Source organism: Punica granatum, chromosome 3 (genome assembly GCF_007655135.1).
Source record: "Punica granatum isolate Tunisia-2019 chromosome 3, ASM765513v2, whole genome shotgun sequence".
In the NCBI taxonomy this organism is placed as follows: domain Eukaryota; kingdom Viridiplantae; phylum Streptophyta; class Magnoliopsida; order Myrtales; family Lythraceae; genus Punica; species Punica granatum.
In genome coordinates, this window is record NC_045129.1 from 4815474 (window position 1) to 4829536 (window position 14063).

The window sequence follows — 14063 nt, forward strand, 5'->3', positions numbered from 1 at the left end:
AAAGCAAAGACTAACGAGCATGGACAATAGCACAGATTGTGAAAAAGCAAAGACCAACGACCATGGACAATTAGCACATATTGAACACAACAATTCATCCCTTGCATGCTAGCTGTTTGATTAGGTCTTCGAGAGACTTCTCTCGCTTGATGCTTCGGACCCACCTTGCTTTGACTCGAACTTGCTCGATGCTTTGCTCCAAGTTCATGGAAAATGCAGGACTCATTCGGCCAGCGAAGAACTCCTTAACCTCATCAGCCTTCTCGTCGCTAGAAAACTGACATATGACATGGGGTTCAGAGGTATTAGAACATCATTTTCCGGACATACTTCAGGAAGAACATTGCATAAGCGATTCCTACATATTGCAGTATTCAAACAGCACGAGGCTATATTACGCACGAGAAAAACGTATGATCCTAAAATGAGATGACTATGGTTTCTTTAAAATAACGTCAATTCCAGCGACATAAGAAGGATTGGGTGTAATATTTTAGGTTGGTTCTTCACTGACCGGGCTAACGATTCCGACTATGAAGTTCGGGAGGAGAACACCAGTCCCGTATTTCTTCAGAATGAAGTCCCAGTTCTCCTGCATTTAAGACCCACAGCATTCATATTCTTCGTTTTGCAGAAGTAACATTTTCATATTAAGTTCGGGCAGATTACTCTAGGAAAGTACCATCTCCGCAGAGCAATTTTAAACTTTCGAGCCCTACCGTAAAAAGATAGCATACCTTAAACCACTTCCACGCTGTTTCGCGTCCTTCTAAGCTTATCTGAGCTAGCCCGTAAACGATATCTTGATTACGAACCTGAAGCAGGCAATCAAAAGACGTTTGATGAGCATAGACTTTCAGCTCATAAGCGATTATGCGTTGGTTCACTGTGCCTTACCTGGTCAGATACTAGAAAGTTCAGAACCTCTAAAACAATATCTGGATCAGGAGAAAATGCCAGGAAACCTGTGTTGAACGGACGTTGATTAAATCCTGTTTCGATCGGCAAAAAGAGAAAGGCTTATAATATTGTTCGAGCTTACGCAGAATCCTTTCCCTTTCCTGCACGGTATCAGCTTCCCTGTATATTCTCAGAAGGGACTCGAAGTGATCTCGGTTTGAGGCGGTGGTGTTCCTCATTATAGAAATATAAGCAGCCTGTAAAGAACTTAAAATGTAGATAGAAAGCAATCGTATTCAAAGATATTAATTGAATGTAAAAAGGAGGAGTCAATTCGAACTGCTGCGTTTTCTTTACCCTTTTCGTGTCAGCAGAGCGGAGCGGGGTGTCCTTATCGTTAAGTAATGACTTAAAGCGCCTTAACGCTTCCTTGTGAATTGTCTCATCCCCGAAATTAGCCATGGCCATCAAGACTTCTCCCCTCGACAGTACATCTAAATGAGACTCCCCAGGTTTGGCTTCCCAGCCTAACTTTCTGCAGGAAAAAAGCCTATCAAATTGGAGTATCTGCTACTTTAATAAGGACGTGATGAGCTTCCTCACTATTTTTCAATCTCCCGACTTCAAAACACGAGTTTACCTATTTTTATCGACGAAAAACAGAATCAAGACTGTGCAGCACATAATCGAAGATACTTGAATTTTATATAAATTGGAAAAAGCTTTCCTGGTTTTCTGCTACCAAATAAGGCTATGTTTCACCTTGTTTACCAGACAGTAAGGAACACGATCGAGACTTTTTGAAGTAAAATGACTGGAAAGATTTGCAGTGGTGATTTTCTACATAAAGGTAGAAAGTCTTAACTTACTTGGCAGAAAACAGGAGGAGATTTGTACAAAATCGTTTCAAGTTGTCCACTGAACTCGGGATCGCGTTGTGGCATATCCTCACTGCACTGTAACATACGTGTTGCATGGTTTAGAGCGTGTATATATTAGGACCTAGAAATGGAAGTCAAAGAATATAAAAAGTAAATACATTAAACTCACATCGATGAGTTTTGATAGCACAATGTAATCGAGCTCTTTCTTGTATACATCCATCAAAGTTAGCAGAGATGACAATGGCAGATCACAACCCTCGCAAAGAGCGAATGCATCATCCAAGATCCCTAAAAAAGGATTAAGAAGGCATCTATCAGAACTTCTGTTAGTTCGGGTAATAGATATTCTGTTAGTTCGGCTAAATGAGATAGAAATTGTCTTTAGGCCTCTCGTACTCATCAAGAGAGGAGGGTCTCTGAGTTTTGGAATTGGCAAATGAAAAAAAACTCGACTACATAAAAATGTTATGCGAGAGACTTATACCGAAGATTCACTTAAAAACATGCTCATAGGATAAGACCGGCAGAAAACACATACCATACTTGTCTGTTGCTGTCAGAGAATTGCTTTCTACTGCCTTGCATAATTCAACTGCAAGCTTATGTTCGTACTTGACCCGATAGAAACCACTCTGATCGACATTCACCTTAACCCATCTTTGTCCATCCGAAGAATCAAAAAAGTCGCACAAGTCCACTTCTGCAACTTTTGTTTCCAGAAGAAACTTCTTAGTTCTGCTGTATGAACCGATACATAAGGTTATCGGAATGATCCACTGTCCTTCACCATGTGATCCTGATGAGAGGAACGGTGACTGCAGAGAAGAAGGTAAAACTTATGGCAGTTAATATTGAAGCAGATAATGTGCTTTGTTACGATAGCTTTCGAGATCTAACCTGTTCAACTTCCAAGATATGACCCTTTAACTTCACCGAGATGACAGGATAACCTTTACGCTTTGTCCAAGTGTTCATCATGGCATTCACTTTAACACCAGTTTCCTCAGTAAGAACATTCCATAGATCTTCAGTTTTCGCATTCTTCCACGCGTATCTTTTTATGTACGAGCTCAATGATTTCTGTGATGAAGTTTATAACAAGCAACAGAGGTATCAATGGATGAATGGGTCCTACTATAACCGTGGAAATATAGTTATTAAACTAAGATGAACACCATTACCTGAAAAACTTTGTCTCCGAGATAATCCTGCAACATTCTGATGACTGCTGATCCCTTCTTATAGCTTATTGCGTCAAATATCTCAAGGACCGACCGAGCTTGGGATACTTCTATCTGAAAATCACCCACGACGACATGGGTAACATATTGCAGAGGTCCTGATATGCTTTAATTGCCTTATCCAAAAAGTTCTTTTTTGAGTGAACGTATGCATGATCACTTGACCGTCTCCATACAGAGAAGAAAAATGAAGCTTCGTCTTGAGAAGTTCAGTTAGAGAGATTTTATTCTCTGTCTCGAGTAATCTTCCAAGTTTCAGTAGAAGAGAGAATATTAAGTACTTGATCTCGGTATGAATCGGGTCATTACCTCGATAGGATGAGAGTTCTCAAGTGCATCCATGTGCAGTCCACCAGTACTCTGTTGCAGAAATTGAGTCCATATTTTCCATTCTGGAAAAAACCGATCGGTTGCCATATAGCTGACCTGAGAAACAGAAGGTATGGAACTGTAATAATCTTCGTAAACCATTCTCGATATCCAAAGTTGGTGCAGCAGCACTAAAAGCCTAAGCTTTTACAACGTAATCTTATCAGTTTCAAATGGAATGTAAACATAAATAGATCGGTATTATTCCATGTATTCACACACTCGCAATGCTCAACTTACCCATGTTGCGAAACCTTCATTCAGCCATAAATGGGTCCACCATTCCATTGTCACAAGATTGCCGAACCAGTGATGAGCAACTTCATGTGTCACGACAATCGTGAGCTGAAGCAGAACAGTTCAAAGCCGAGAACAGGAAAAAGAAAACAAAGAAACAACTCATTATAAAGTATTTGTCGGAATAGAAGTAGACCAGAACTTACCCGTTGCTTCTTGGCAGCAGTGGATAGCAACTCATCGTGAAGCAGCTCGTTTTCGCGATAAATGATCAAACCATTGTTTTCCATGGCCCCACCTGAGAACTCGGGGACTGCAACCATATCCAACTTAGGCAGCGGGTATGGCATGGAAAAGTACCTATCGGATTTGGGAAAAGAATTGCTGTCAAATCGGAAGTGATATTCCCATTTCCTTTTTTTTTTTTGTGTGCCAAACAGACCCCAAAAGCATCTGAATGAGAATGAAGATTGGGCAAGAGAAATCCCGAAATGTGCAATACATACTCAGAAAATAGCTCAAGTGCCTTCACAGCGAGATGCAAAGCAAACTTCCCGTTATTTCTCTTACCCGGAGGACAATATACACGGACCTTAACTCCTGTAGGAAGATCGGGCGGTCAATGAAAAAGACAGGAAAAATGCTAACCAGATTGAAGTAGCAAGAAATTATCGAAGATCTTGTACCATCAACTGTTGTATCCTCGATATGTTCAAATAAACCAACCACCAGGGCCACCAAATAAGTCGACATCGGTGGGGATTCTTCAAAATAAACAGTCTTGAAATTCCCATCGAGCTTCTCTTCTATAACGGGCATATTGGACAAGGCAGTCAGCTCTGGGGGCACATCAAGTGTGATCCTGAAGGTGGCCTGTTTAGATATTATGCGAAGTGTATCTTATCAACTATTTTGAAAATGGAGTTTCCGCTGGAAAATCTGGAAGCATTTAATGAAAACAATCAGCACACATACCTTAAGAGCGGGTTCATCCCAGCAAGGAAAGCACCGTCTTGCCTCCACAGCTTCAAACTGGGTAGTAGCCATATTCTTCTCTTGTCTTCCAACCACGTACGAACTGTGTTCAGCTCATCATAACAATTACATTGACAGGAACGAGAACAATCACATTTGGCAAAACAACTAAAGAGACGGACCAACTTCGTGAAGTACGTCAAATCATATTCGAAAGAAATTATCGTGAATCCAATGAAATACGGAGGAGAAAGAACTACCTACCATCTATAGAGACCCTTCAACTGACTATTGAGGACCCCGGAGAACTGAACTGCCAGCACTCCTTCTCCAACACCAAGCACTTCGTCGAAACCCAATACCAATATCTCATCATCCTCACCCAAGGCAACGTCACAGGGACGAATCCTCTGCACATCAGAGGACATCAGATGTAAGTCTAAGGGAAAGACAGATCCCTCCAGCAACCCGGAATCAATCAGAACTGACAGTAACCATATCTAACACTGATCAAATACCTTCTGGGCAGAGCTGTTGGTGGCAAAGAACACTTCGCCAATGTCGAGCTCGAGGGCATTGAGGACGAGGAACCTGGTCTCCTTGACTATGTGGAGGTTAATCCGCAGGGTACCGGAGAAAGTGCAGGATGTCAGGTCGAGTTTCAAGTGGAGATCGTAGTGGCTCGGGATGGCAAACTTCGGGAGCCTCGTTAGGCCCTTGAATTGATCCATTTGGCTTCTCTTTTCTTCCCTCTGAGCTCACAGCAGCAGATCAGTGAGGAGGTTTGATACGAGTGAGTGGAATGCTTAGTGCTCCAATATTTTAGCATAGGACGACCCGATTGGATCGAAGGTATTGTCTATGCTCTGTTGCTGTTTCCATTGGTCGAACGGAATTGACAGTTATACAGCTGATGCTCATGTCTTGTCTTGAAGTGTCGAAAATGTTTCTCCCCCTAGATGACACTGTCAATTTGGCTTGCCGAAGTTGTAAAGGGACTGACCGTCTCCGTTGTCGGGCTACTCTGCCTTCCGGTGCAGCTAACTATCGAATTACAAGCTCGCGCAGAACTATATAGGGGCCCCGACCACGATTAGACGCAAATATTATCTTCTTCTGCTCCGTCTAATGGTCCCGCAAAATATTCTGAGATGACTATCGATCTTGTTGGGCAAGAACTTACTGACAGTATCCTGTTAAGTAACTCGATATGAATGAAGATTGGACTACATCTAACATTCCTCAGTAAAAATTTAGCGTATCTGTTCGAGTCCTAACAGAGTTAGTTATAGCAAGAACCGATACATATTGAGGCGACCACCTGTGATGAGAGCAGCCACACTCGTTTTGGTGGTCGAACATCGTACGTCACACACGTTATTCCTAAAGTCGAATCTGAATAGATTTGTATTGCATGATTTATTATCTGATCAGGTCATCGAATGTATAAGGATCGACCGTTCGATTTGTCGTGCGCCGAGCCATAACCAGGATCTTCCTTGCTTAAACAAAACCTAGCTTGATCAAGGGGTCCGGTCCAGCATTGGGCCGCCGCCGTGCCCGCATCCCCACGTCCACCAATCACCATGATTGATTACATATAATAATCTCTCTCTAACCTTTCTTCCCCGTGAGTGATCTCTCTTTCTCTCTCTTCTTCCCTCGCTCTGCATACATCTACAATGTCCGCCGCAGCCGCCGCCTCCTCCTCCCTCTTCCAATCATCCCCATTCCACCTCACCCCTAGCAAGCCCCGGAGGCGTTCCCACCACCTCAATCTCAACCTTATCAGATCTGCCGCCGGCAACGATTCTCCTGCAGCTTCCCCTCCACCTCCGCCAACCAAGCATCGCCGCCCCGCCGACCAGAACATCCGCCAGGAGGCACACCTCCTCCACACCAGCTCCGCCTCCCCCGACCACGGCTTCTCCGCCAAGTACGTCCCTTTCAACGCGGACCCCTCCTGCACCGAGTCCTACTCCCTCGACGAAATCGTCTACCGGTCCCAGTCAGGCGGCCTCCTCGACGTGGCCCACGACTTCGATGCCCTCCGCCGCTTCGACGGGGCGCACTGGCGGGCTCTATTTGACTCCCGGGTTGGCCGCACCACCTGGCCGTATGGCTCCGGGGTGTGGTCCAAGAAGGAGTGGGTGCTTCCCGAGATCCACCCCGATGACATTGTCTCTGCCTTTGAGGGCAACTCCAACCTATTCTGGGCTGAGCGTTACGGCAAACAGTTCCTGGGCATGAGCGATCTGTGGGTTAAGCACTGTGGAATCTCCCACACCGGGAGCTTCAAGGATCTCGGTATGACGGTTCTCGTCTCTCAGGTGAATCGTCTCCGGCGATTGGGCAAGCCCGTCGTCGGGGTTGGCTGTGCCTCGACTGGTGACACCTCAGCTGCCCTCTCTGCATACGGTGCTGCTGCTGGGATCCCTTCCATCGTCTTCCTCCCCGCGAATCGAATCTCGATCGCACAGTTAGTCCAGCCTATAGCAAATGGGGCATTTGTTCTGAGCATTGATACTGATTTTGATGGTTGTATGCAGCTGATCAGGGAAGTCACTGCTGAGCTCCCGATTTATTTGGCCAACTCCTTGAACAGCCTGAGGCTCGAGGGCCAGAAAACTGCTGCGATAGAGATCTTGCAGCAGTTCGATTGGGAAGTGCCTGACTGGGTCATCGTCCCCGGCGGCAATCTCGGCAATATTTATGCCTTCTACAAAGGGTTCCATATGTGCAAGGAGCTGGGCCTTGTCGATAGGATTCCAAGGCTAGTCTGTGCGCAGGCTGCGAATGCGAACCCTCTGTATTTGTATTACAAGTCAGGTTGGAATGACTTTAAACCCGTGAAGGCGAACACCACCTTTGCATCGGCCATTCAGATTGGTGACCCTGTGTCGATTGATCGGGCAGTGTATGCTCTAAGGAACTCTAATGGGATAGTTGAGGAGGCGACTGAAGAGGAGCTGATGGATGCGATGGCACAAGCTGATTCGACCGGAATGTTTATCTGTCCGCACACCGGGGTGGCTCTGACCGCCCTCATTAAGCTTAGGAATAGTGGGATCATTGGCCCCACGGATCGGACAGTGGTGGTCAGCACGGCTCATGGGCTGAAGTTCACGCAGTCAAAGACCGATTATCATTCGAGGGATATCAAGGACATGGCTTGCAGGTTTGCAAATCCGCCCGTGCAAGTGAAAGCTGATTTCGGGTCGGTGATGGATGTCCTGAAGAAGTACTTGAGTAAATCCTCCTGAATAGTAGATGCTAATTATTAGCAATCTATTTAGCAGCAATTTTGTCTCCTCATATGTCGATTTTGCTGCATCGTTGGTTTAGACACGGATCGTTTTAAGGTTGCTGTTTTGTAGTTTCGGCTTTTAGAACGTTTGTACCTTTGTCCGCTGCGTGGTCATACTGCCAGTGGGATGTGAAACCGGATTTTGGGTCGAGCTATTGGTTGTCTGTTTGGGCGCTTGTTAAGAAAAGCCTCCCATCCTAAATAAGGGTCCATTTCATTAGACCATTTTAGAATTGATCTTGGTTAGGCATTATCTTGTCGAGTGATGATGTATCATCTTTTGATTGTTTTCATGGCACTCTCTTGTCTTAATGTCGTAAATACAAGTAAAACCGGAGTCTGAAGCAATCCAAGGCCAGAGGGCTGGAAGCCACGATCACCTTGTCCACCCGATTGATATACTCTACAAGGCATCAAAGTCCAAGTTCGATGTCTGCAGGTATTTAGCGAGACTCTAGACTGTATTTATGAGGATGAGAATATCATCCGGAACCGAGTAATATCCAGTCCTTGCAGTGATTGCACATGTATCAAATATCGAACATGAACTAGCAAAAATCAATACTTGATACATTGATACACATATTTAACTCAGGCCTACATAAAACAGAGCCAGACCAATCTAAAGACTCGGAATTTACCGCAGTTTCTTCTGAGGGTGCAGCTATCATCGCTACTGGCTCCGTTAAGATTAGATATTAGACGTCTAACTGTTGTCTCCCGCAAGTATACGAGTCGTGCAAGTAATAAAGAGATGAGTTGAGTACTGTTTCCACAAGGAGTTAATTTAATATATTTGCTAATCACTAAAATTATCACACCCCAATATTAGCCAAGCCAATCGATTATGTGAGATGCACATTAAAAACAGGACACTAACTAAGTTGCTATCTAGATTAAATATCGTAAATCAAGGATTAGGAAATCTAGGGTCTCAACTTCCCTCGATGCTTTCTTTAACCTCACTCACGCTCTCTCTCGCGTTCTTGAATGACCGAATGCACTATCCCGAGATTCAAAATTCACTCTTAGGTATCTTTCGAATTGCCTAGGAGATATATCTATCTAAACAATGTCTCTATATTCCTATGAGAACCAAGATCTAAATAGATTCATTTAGTTTCAATCCCGATAACGGATGCCTAAGGCAAGCACGTATATTTCTATCGATACTTGCGAAACAACCCGACTAACAACTAGACAAAGATCGAACAAAGGCTATTCCATCCCCAATCCAAACCCTAGCTTACTCCTTCGAGTTTACTAAAACAATGAGATTGATGGCCACACAATCATGAGCGTTAAGTACGGGATGAAATAAGCACATATATTCATTCAACAAACCAATCAAGAGAGTATCCTGAAGTTAGTCCACATCGAGCTCCATCGATGCCCTAGAACAAGAGTTTAGCTCATGGCTATGGATTTCATCATTTCATCAAAAGACATCATTACACAAGAGAAAAGTAGAGTGTATAGATGAAGAGAAAAAAAACTCTAGAAGTCGATGTCTCGACTTGAGTTCAAGTTCTTCTTCTTCTTGTCAAACTTGGATGCACCTCCTCCTCCTTTTCTTCTTGTCTGTCCTGTTTTTCTTTGCTCTGATTTTCAGCTCTGTCTACTCTCTTCTTCACTTATGAACACCAAAGTAGAGAGAAAATGAGAGATAGAGACCACCTCCTCCTCCTTACGTCCTCCCCTTTCTTTTACGGACTCCTGCAGCCTCTTCAAGCTTGTCTTATTTTCCTTGTTCCAAGTCGCTCTTGCATCAATTACAATCTTCTTTCTTTGTTTCTTCCTCGTAAATGAAGCTCCAGCATGGATAAGGTGTATCCACTTGTGCTTGAGAGGGGTCCCACACTTGAAAAGTTGGCTCGACGTCGGTTCTTGAGAGGAAAACCGACAGACAGAGGAAGTTGCAACTTCCTCCAAGAGATGCAGCCTGAGTCTTCTCCTGCCCAAAGCTAGAGTTGCGACTTCCAGAAAACGTTGCAACTTCCAGAAAACGTTGCAACTTTGGCAGGAGTTGCTATCCTTCTAATGCCCCCATCAAACATGAAAATACATCACCATGAGTACCAAAAACTATCAAAACTCGGACTTAAGATTAAAAACTTCCTATGACTCTTATCTAAACCTATAATCATCAAAGATATCAACACATCGAGGACATGGCAACGAATTTGAGCACAATGCGGTATGGAATAACTCTAATCCTAAAGAGTTATCACTAACTTCAGGTTTAATTCTCATAATTAGCTGTACTTTTGATTGAAATATTAGTAAGATCGAAATTACGGATAGTTTGTGGTTCAGAGAATCTATACATATTATAAAGGTTGGTCTATGATGCATGAATTTTCAACATGTTCTGCTTTTGTTGCAAATCCTAGCACGAGCAGTAAATTCGTTTTGGACTCGAAAACTCGAAACTGATATGATCACGTGAACTGGAGCTGTCCAGAATGAGTCGATCATTCAAATGTACCTTTTGGCATATACGATGGGGATCGATAGGAACAGGACATACTAGTTGCTAATTCTGTTACACATCAAATAAATTAAAAGTAAAATAGAAAAGAAAAAAATAACTCATTTTCCAATCCATACTTTCAAAACTGAATAAATGATATACTTTTGTCATAAAGTTTTTATTCCTGTGGACATGTTTTTGTCATAGAGTTTCTATTCCTGTGGACATGTTAATCTCGCTGTGGGCATGTTGATCCCTTTTGCTCATGCAATTGGTGTTCAAATTTGTTATAAATAAAACAATTTCTTTAATCTGTGATCCACAACTCTTCTCGAGCAAACATCTCAAAAAGGGGAAATGCCTTCTGACAAGGTTTCGGCACTACGTCATCTTGAGAGCTTGCATGTCGAGCTCCGTCGGCAAAACGCAAAAGCAGATTGCCTCCCAGATCAAATTAGCCAAGCTGAAGCCGCACACAAAAAGGACCTGCTAGACTCACTAGAGCGCGAGAAGAAGAATGTCATCCGCCGCATGGCTGAACTTGAAGATGAAATTGCCAACCAAAGGCAAAAACTCGTGCAGTGGGGTCACATTCAAGTCGAAAAGATTGAAGATGCTGACATAGCCATATCGTACCTAGCTGATAGTGGGCTGCCCATAGCTCCAGACGAGACTCTCGATTCAAGGCATTGTAAGAAGCTCCACAAAAAGCTTGTTGAATTGAAGAGTGAAAAGGAATATGGGTTGAAAATCGAGGTGCTTGAGGAGGCACCACGAATCTAATTGTAACGTTTGAAATATTTATCTATACTGAGGTACATGATTGAAATAAGAAAGATAAGAATGTTCTGCTTGTTAATTGCATTTCACTATGAGATATTATAGCATGAATTTATTTATGAAATCACAACCACCGTTAGTAAGGGCAAACATATGACCATTGATCTCTCCCTGGTATGTAAGTTGTGAATGGGCAATAAAAATATAGTAAATAACAATATATGACAAGCAAATTATTATATTATAAATAACAGTACAGATAATCAAAATTAATAACACCTAGTTGCAAAGTAAACCAACATTTTGATATTTGATAGAACTATCAGTGCCCCTTTAATAATTATTTAGAATTTCTTTCTCGTTGTATCAAGCCTTAAGCCTTCTTTGTAACTGAAAAATGAAATCAATATTTTATAGCTAAATTGCTATGTATTCTCCCACAAAAAGCCACTGCTAATTAAATCCAACTTATAATCAACTGAATTTCGGGATACATCCCTTTATGAAGCTCCAGTGCACTATTTAATTGCTTTCTCTTCTAATTCCTTTTCAAGATCATCTAAAGCATATTATTTCTCCGACTATGCAGCACGTAGATCGATTATAAGCTTCTCAGGTGAATTAGCTATACTGAGCGAGTACAACGCAAGCATGATGTTCTTTGTAAAACCTCTCAATGTCATAACTTGAAGGGATGGGCGAGAAAACTTGTAAAATCGTTTCGTCTTCAGCTTTACCGACTTCCACGATACGATTTATGACAAAGAAAAAAAATACATGCAACAAACCAAATTTAAACTTAACGATCCTTTGAATATGAAAATATATTTAAAAAAAACTTCCAGCTTGAGTGCAATGATCTGATATATAAGGGTGTTTCCCTCCAACTTTAAGAACTCTAAAGCAGGAGCTATTTTCATCAAGAAAGTTAAACCATAGAGTCTTGGGTCACTGTTAAACGAGTAAACAAGCAGCGCGAGATGCTTCAGATTAGTCATTTCAGGAAGCAATGGTATCACACATATCATATGGAATGTCAACGATATTAATTATAAACTCGACAATACTTTTTATGAAGTGATGAATATATCAATTTTCTAATAATATATATATATATATATATAAACACATATGAGAGCAGAACTTATACAGCCCGGTGTGATGGCCTTAGAATGTGTAGATTACTTAGTGGTATTTTTTCAAATTTTTAGGGTTCTTCCTTCCTTTTTTTTTGAACTTTTGAATTTTCTAAATATTTATTTTGATTTTTATATTGATTTTTAATTAAAAAGATGTCTTTTTAATATTTGAAGATATTTTATGATATTTCTTTTCTAAATATTTTATGGTAAAAAAGTATTTTTCAAATTTTTTCATGAGATGTTGTTAGTTATATCATAATAATAAATCACGAACTTTTGAATATTTAGATTTTAATGAATATTTTCAATAAGATTTATTTAATAAATATTTTTGAAACTTCTTGAGGAGATATTATCAATAATCCTAATTTTTTTATTTGAGATAAAAATTAATATCTAATTACATCAATATATTAATATTTAAAATAAATATATTAACATATAATTCTTTTGATATTATATGGTTGAATCTTGGTAGTCTTTAATATAGTTAATTCGGTTACCATTAGTCATATTTACCTAATATAATGTATTTTTGTTCATCGTAAACCACAATTTATAATTTATTTTAAAGTAAATATATTAACATATATTTCTTTTGATAATATATGGTTGAATCTTGGTAGTCTTTAATATAGTTAATTTGGTTACCATTAGTCATATATAGCTAATATAATGTATTTTTGTTCATTGTAAACTACAATTTATAATAGTTTGATATATATGTATATATATATGTATTATATATAGAATACATAATAAAATTGATAGAAAAAAGATCACCTTATGCATTGTGCAATGCACGAGCTCCACGATTAGTATTATATTAAAGGGAGCTGAGGCTCGGGCCTAAGTTAATGGCTTCAAAATGTCTAGATGGCTACAGAGCATTTTCATTTTTTTTTGTCTTGCATAATTAATTAAACTTTGAATTTTATAAAAATTATTATTGATAATGTTTTGTAGTCTAGAGAATATCTAGTGACATTTTTATATTTTCAATTAAATATTATTGATAAGATGTGGTTATTCATAAATATTTTTTAAGTTATTGGTAATTATTTGAAATTTTAATTTTTCAAATAAATATAATTGATTGACAAGATTTGGTATCTCTCTCTCTCTCTCTCTCTCTCTCTCTCTCTCTCTCTCTCTCTCTCTCTCTCTCTCTCTCTCTATACATCATCTCTAATCCCTGCACCAATCTCCAGTTCCATCTCCAGTTCCCTAAATCATTGAGAATCCAATAACTGTAGCATCTTGTACTCTTTTTAGATTATCTGTTTGAATATTGAAAGAATATATGTACATATATATATATATATAAATATTGTAGCACAGAGAAAACAATCATTATCATTTTTATGACAATTTTCCAGAAATTTCCGTTAATTATCATTTGCTAATGTTTGAGAATATCTTCAGATCAAATTAATCATGGAGAGTAGTGAAAAATCATAATAGTCAGTTGGCTTTTATATGTTCATATTTTTGCAAGGAAAGACGATATGAAAGGCTTCGCAAATTCTGTATTTAGAAATTTAGGAAATTTTCAAAATTTCATATTTTATTACGTGACATGAATAAATTTAATAGTTCAAAATAATCATAAAATACTCGCAAAATCATTTCAAATGATTGTCTGCGGAATGTGTGAACAACACAATTAGTTCACACTAAAGTTTGTATGACTTTTTTTGGCTTATTAAGAAAAGTCATAAATCTGATATAATGAAATGAAAATCATGATAACTA

At 40.1% G+C, this 14063-nt stretch overlaps 3 protein-coding genes across 4 annotated transcripts in view; 2 read left to right on the forward strand and 1 right to left on the reverse strand.

The window, feature by feature from the left end:
• The window catches only part of LOC116201683 (probable disease resistance protein At1g61300), a 280377-nt gene that overhangs the window by 184838 nt on the left and 81476 nt on the right, over positions 1-14063 (forward strand). The gene's annotated exons all lie outside the window — the stretch shown is intronic.
• On the reverse strand, positions 6-5834 carry LOC116201691 (aminopeptidase M1-like). Of its 2 annotated transcripts, none has more exons than XM_031533051.1 (19): positions 5125-5834; positions 4871-5016; positions 4607-4709; positions 4318-4504; positions 4138-4231; positions 3838-3991; positions 3635-3739; positions 3335-3451; positions 2966-3079; positions 2682-2864; positions 2323-2599; positions 1951-2072; positions 1770-1856; positions 1258-1431; positions 1043-1157; positions 898-965; positions 738-815; positions 515-592; positions 6-277 (listed from the first exon to the last, which is right to left on the reverse strand). In XM_031533051.1, the coding sequence occupies exons 1-19, from the start codon at positions 5335-5337 to the stop codon at positions 95-97; spliced, it is 2598 nt and encodes an 865-aa protein (XP_031388911.1). In that variant the 5' UTR covers positions 5338-5834; the 3' UTR covers positions 6-94. The 2 variants fall into 2 exon arrangements, 1 of the variants encoding a protein (XP_031388911.1); XR_004155924.1 differs by having other exon boundaries at positions 98-277; positions 1043-1167.
• On the forward strand, positions 6133-8211 carry LOC116201709 (threonine synthase, chloroplastic-like). Its single transcript, XM_031533087.1, has one exon. It carries the CDS (start codon positions 6289-6291, stop codon positions 7867-7869), a length of 1581 nt encoding a protein of 526 aa, XP_031388947.1. The 5' UTR covers positions 6133-6288; the 3' UTR covers positions 7870-8211.

What these genes read in the sequence shown, in the direction of transcription:
- LOC116201691 (XM_031533051.1), bottom strand. Translation starts at nt 5,337, where the DNA reads ATGGATCAATTCAAGGGCCTAACGAGGCTCCCGAAGTTTGCCATCCCG. An exon ending in GGGATGAACCCGCTCTTAAG is followed by an intron (nt 4,505 to 4,606) that starts GTATGTGTGCTG and finishes ATATCTAAACAG; the next exon opens with GCCACCTTCAGGATCACACT. An exon ending in TCGGAGACAAAGTTTTTCAG is followed by an intron (nt 2,865 to 2,965) that starts GTAATGGTGTTC and finishes ACTTCATCACAG; the next exon opens with AAATCATTGAGCTCGTACAT.
- LOC116201709 (XM_031533087.1), top strand. Translation starts at nt 6,289, where the DNA reads ATGTCCGCCGCAGCCGCCGCCTCCTCCTCCCTCTTCCAATCATCCCCA.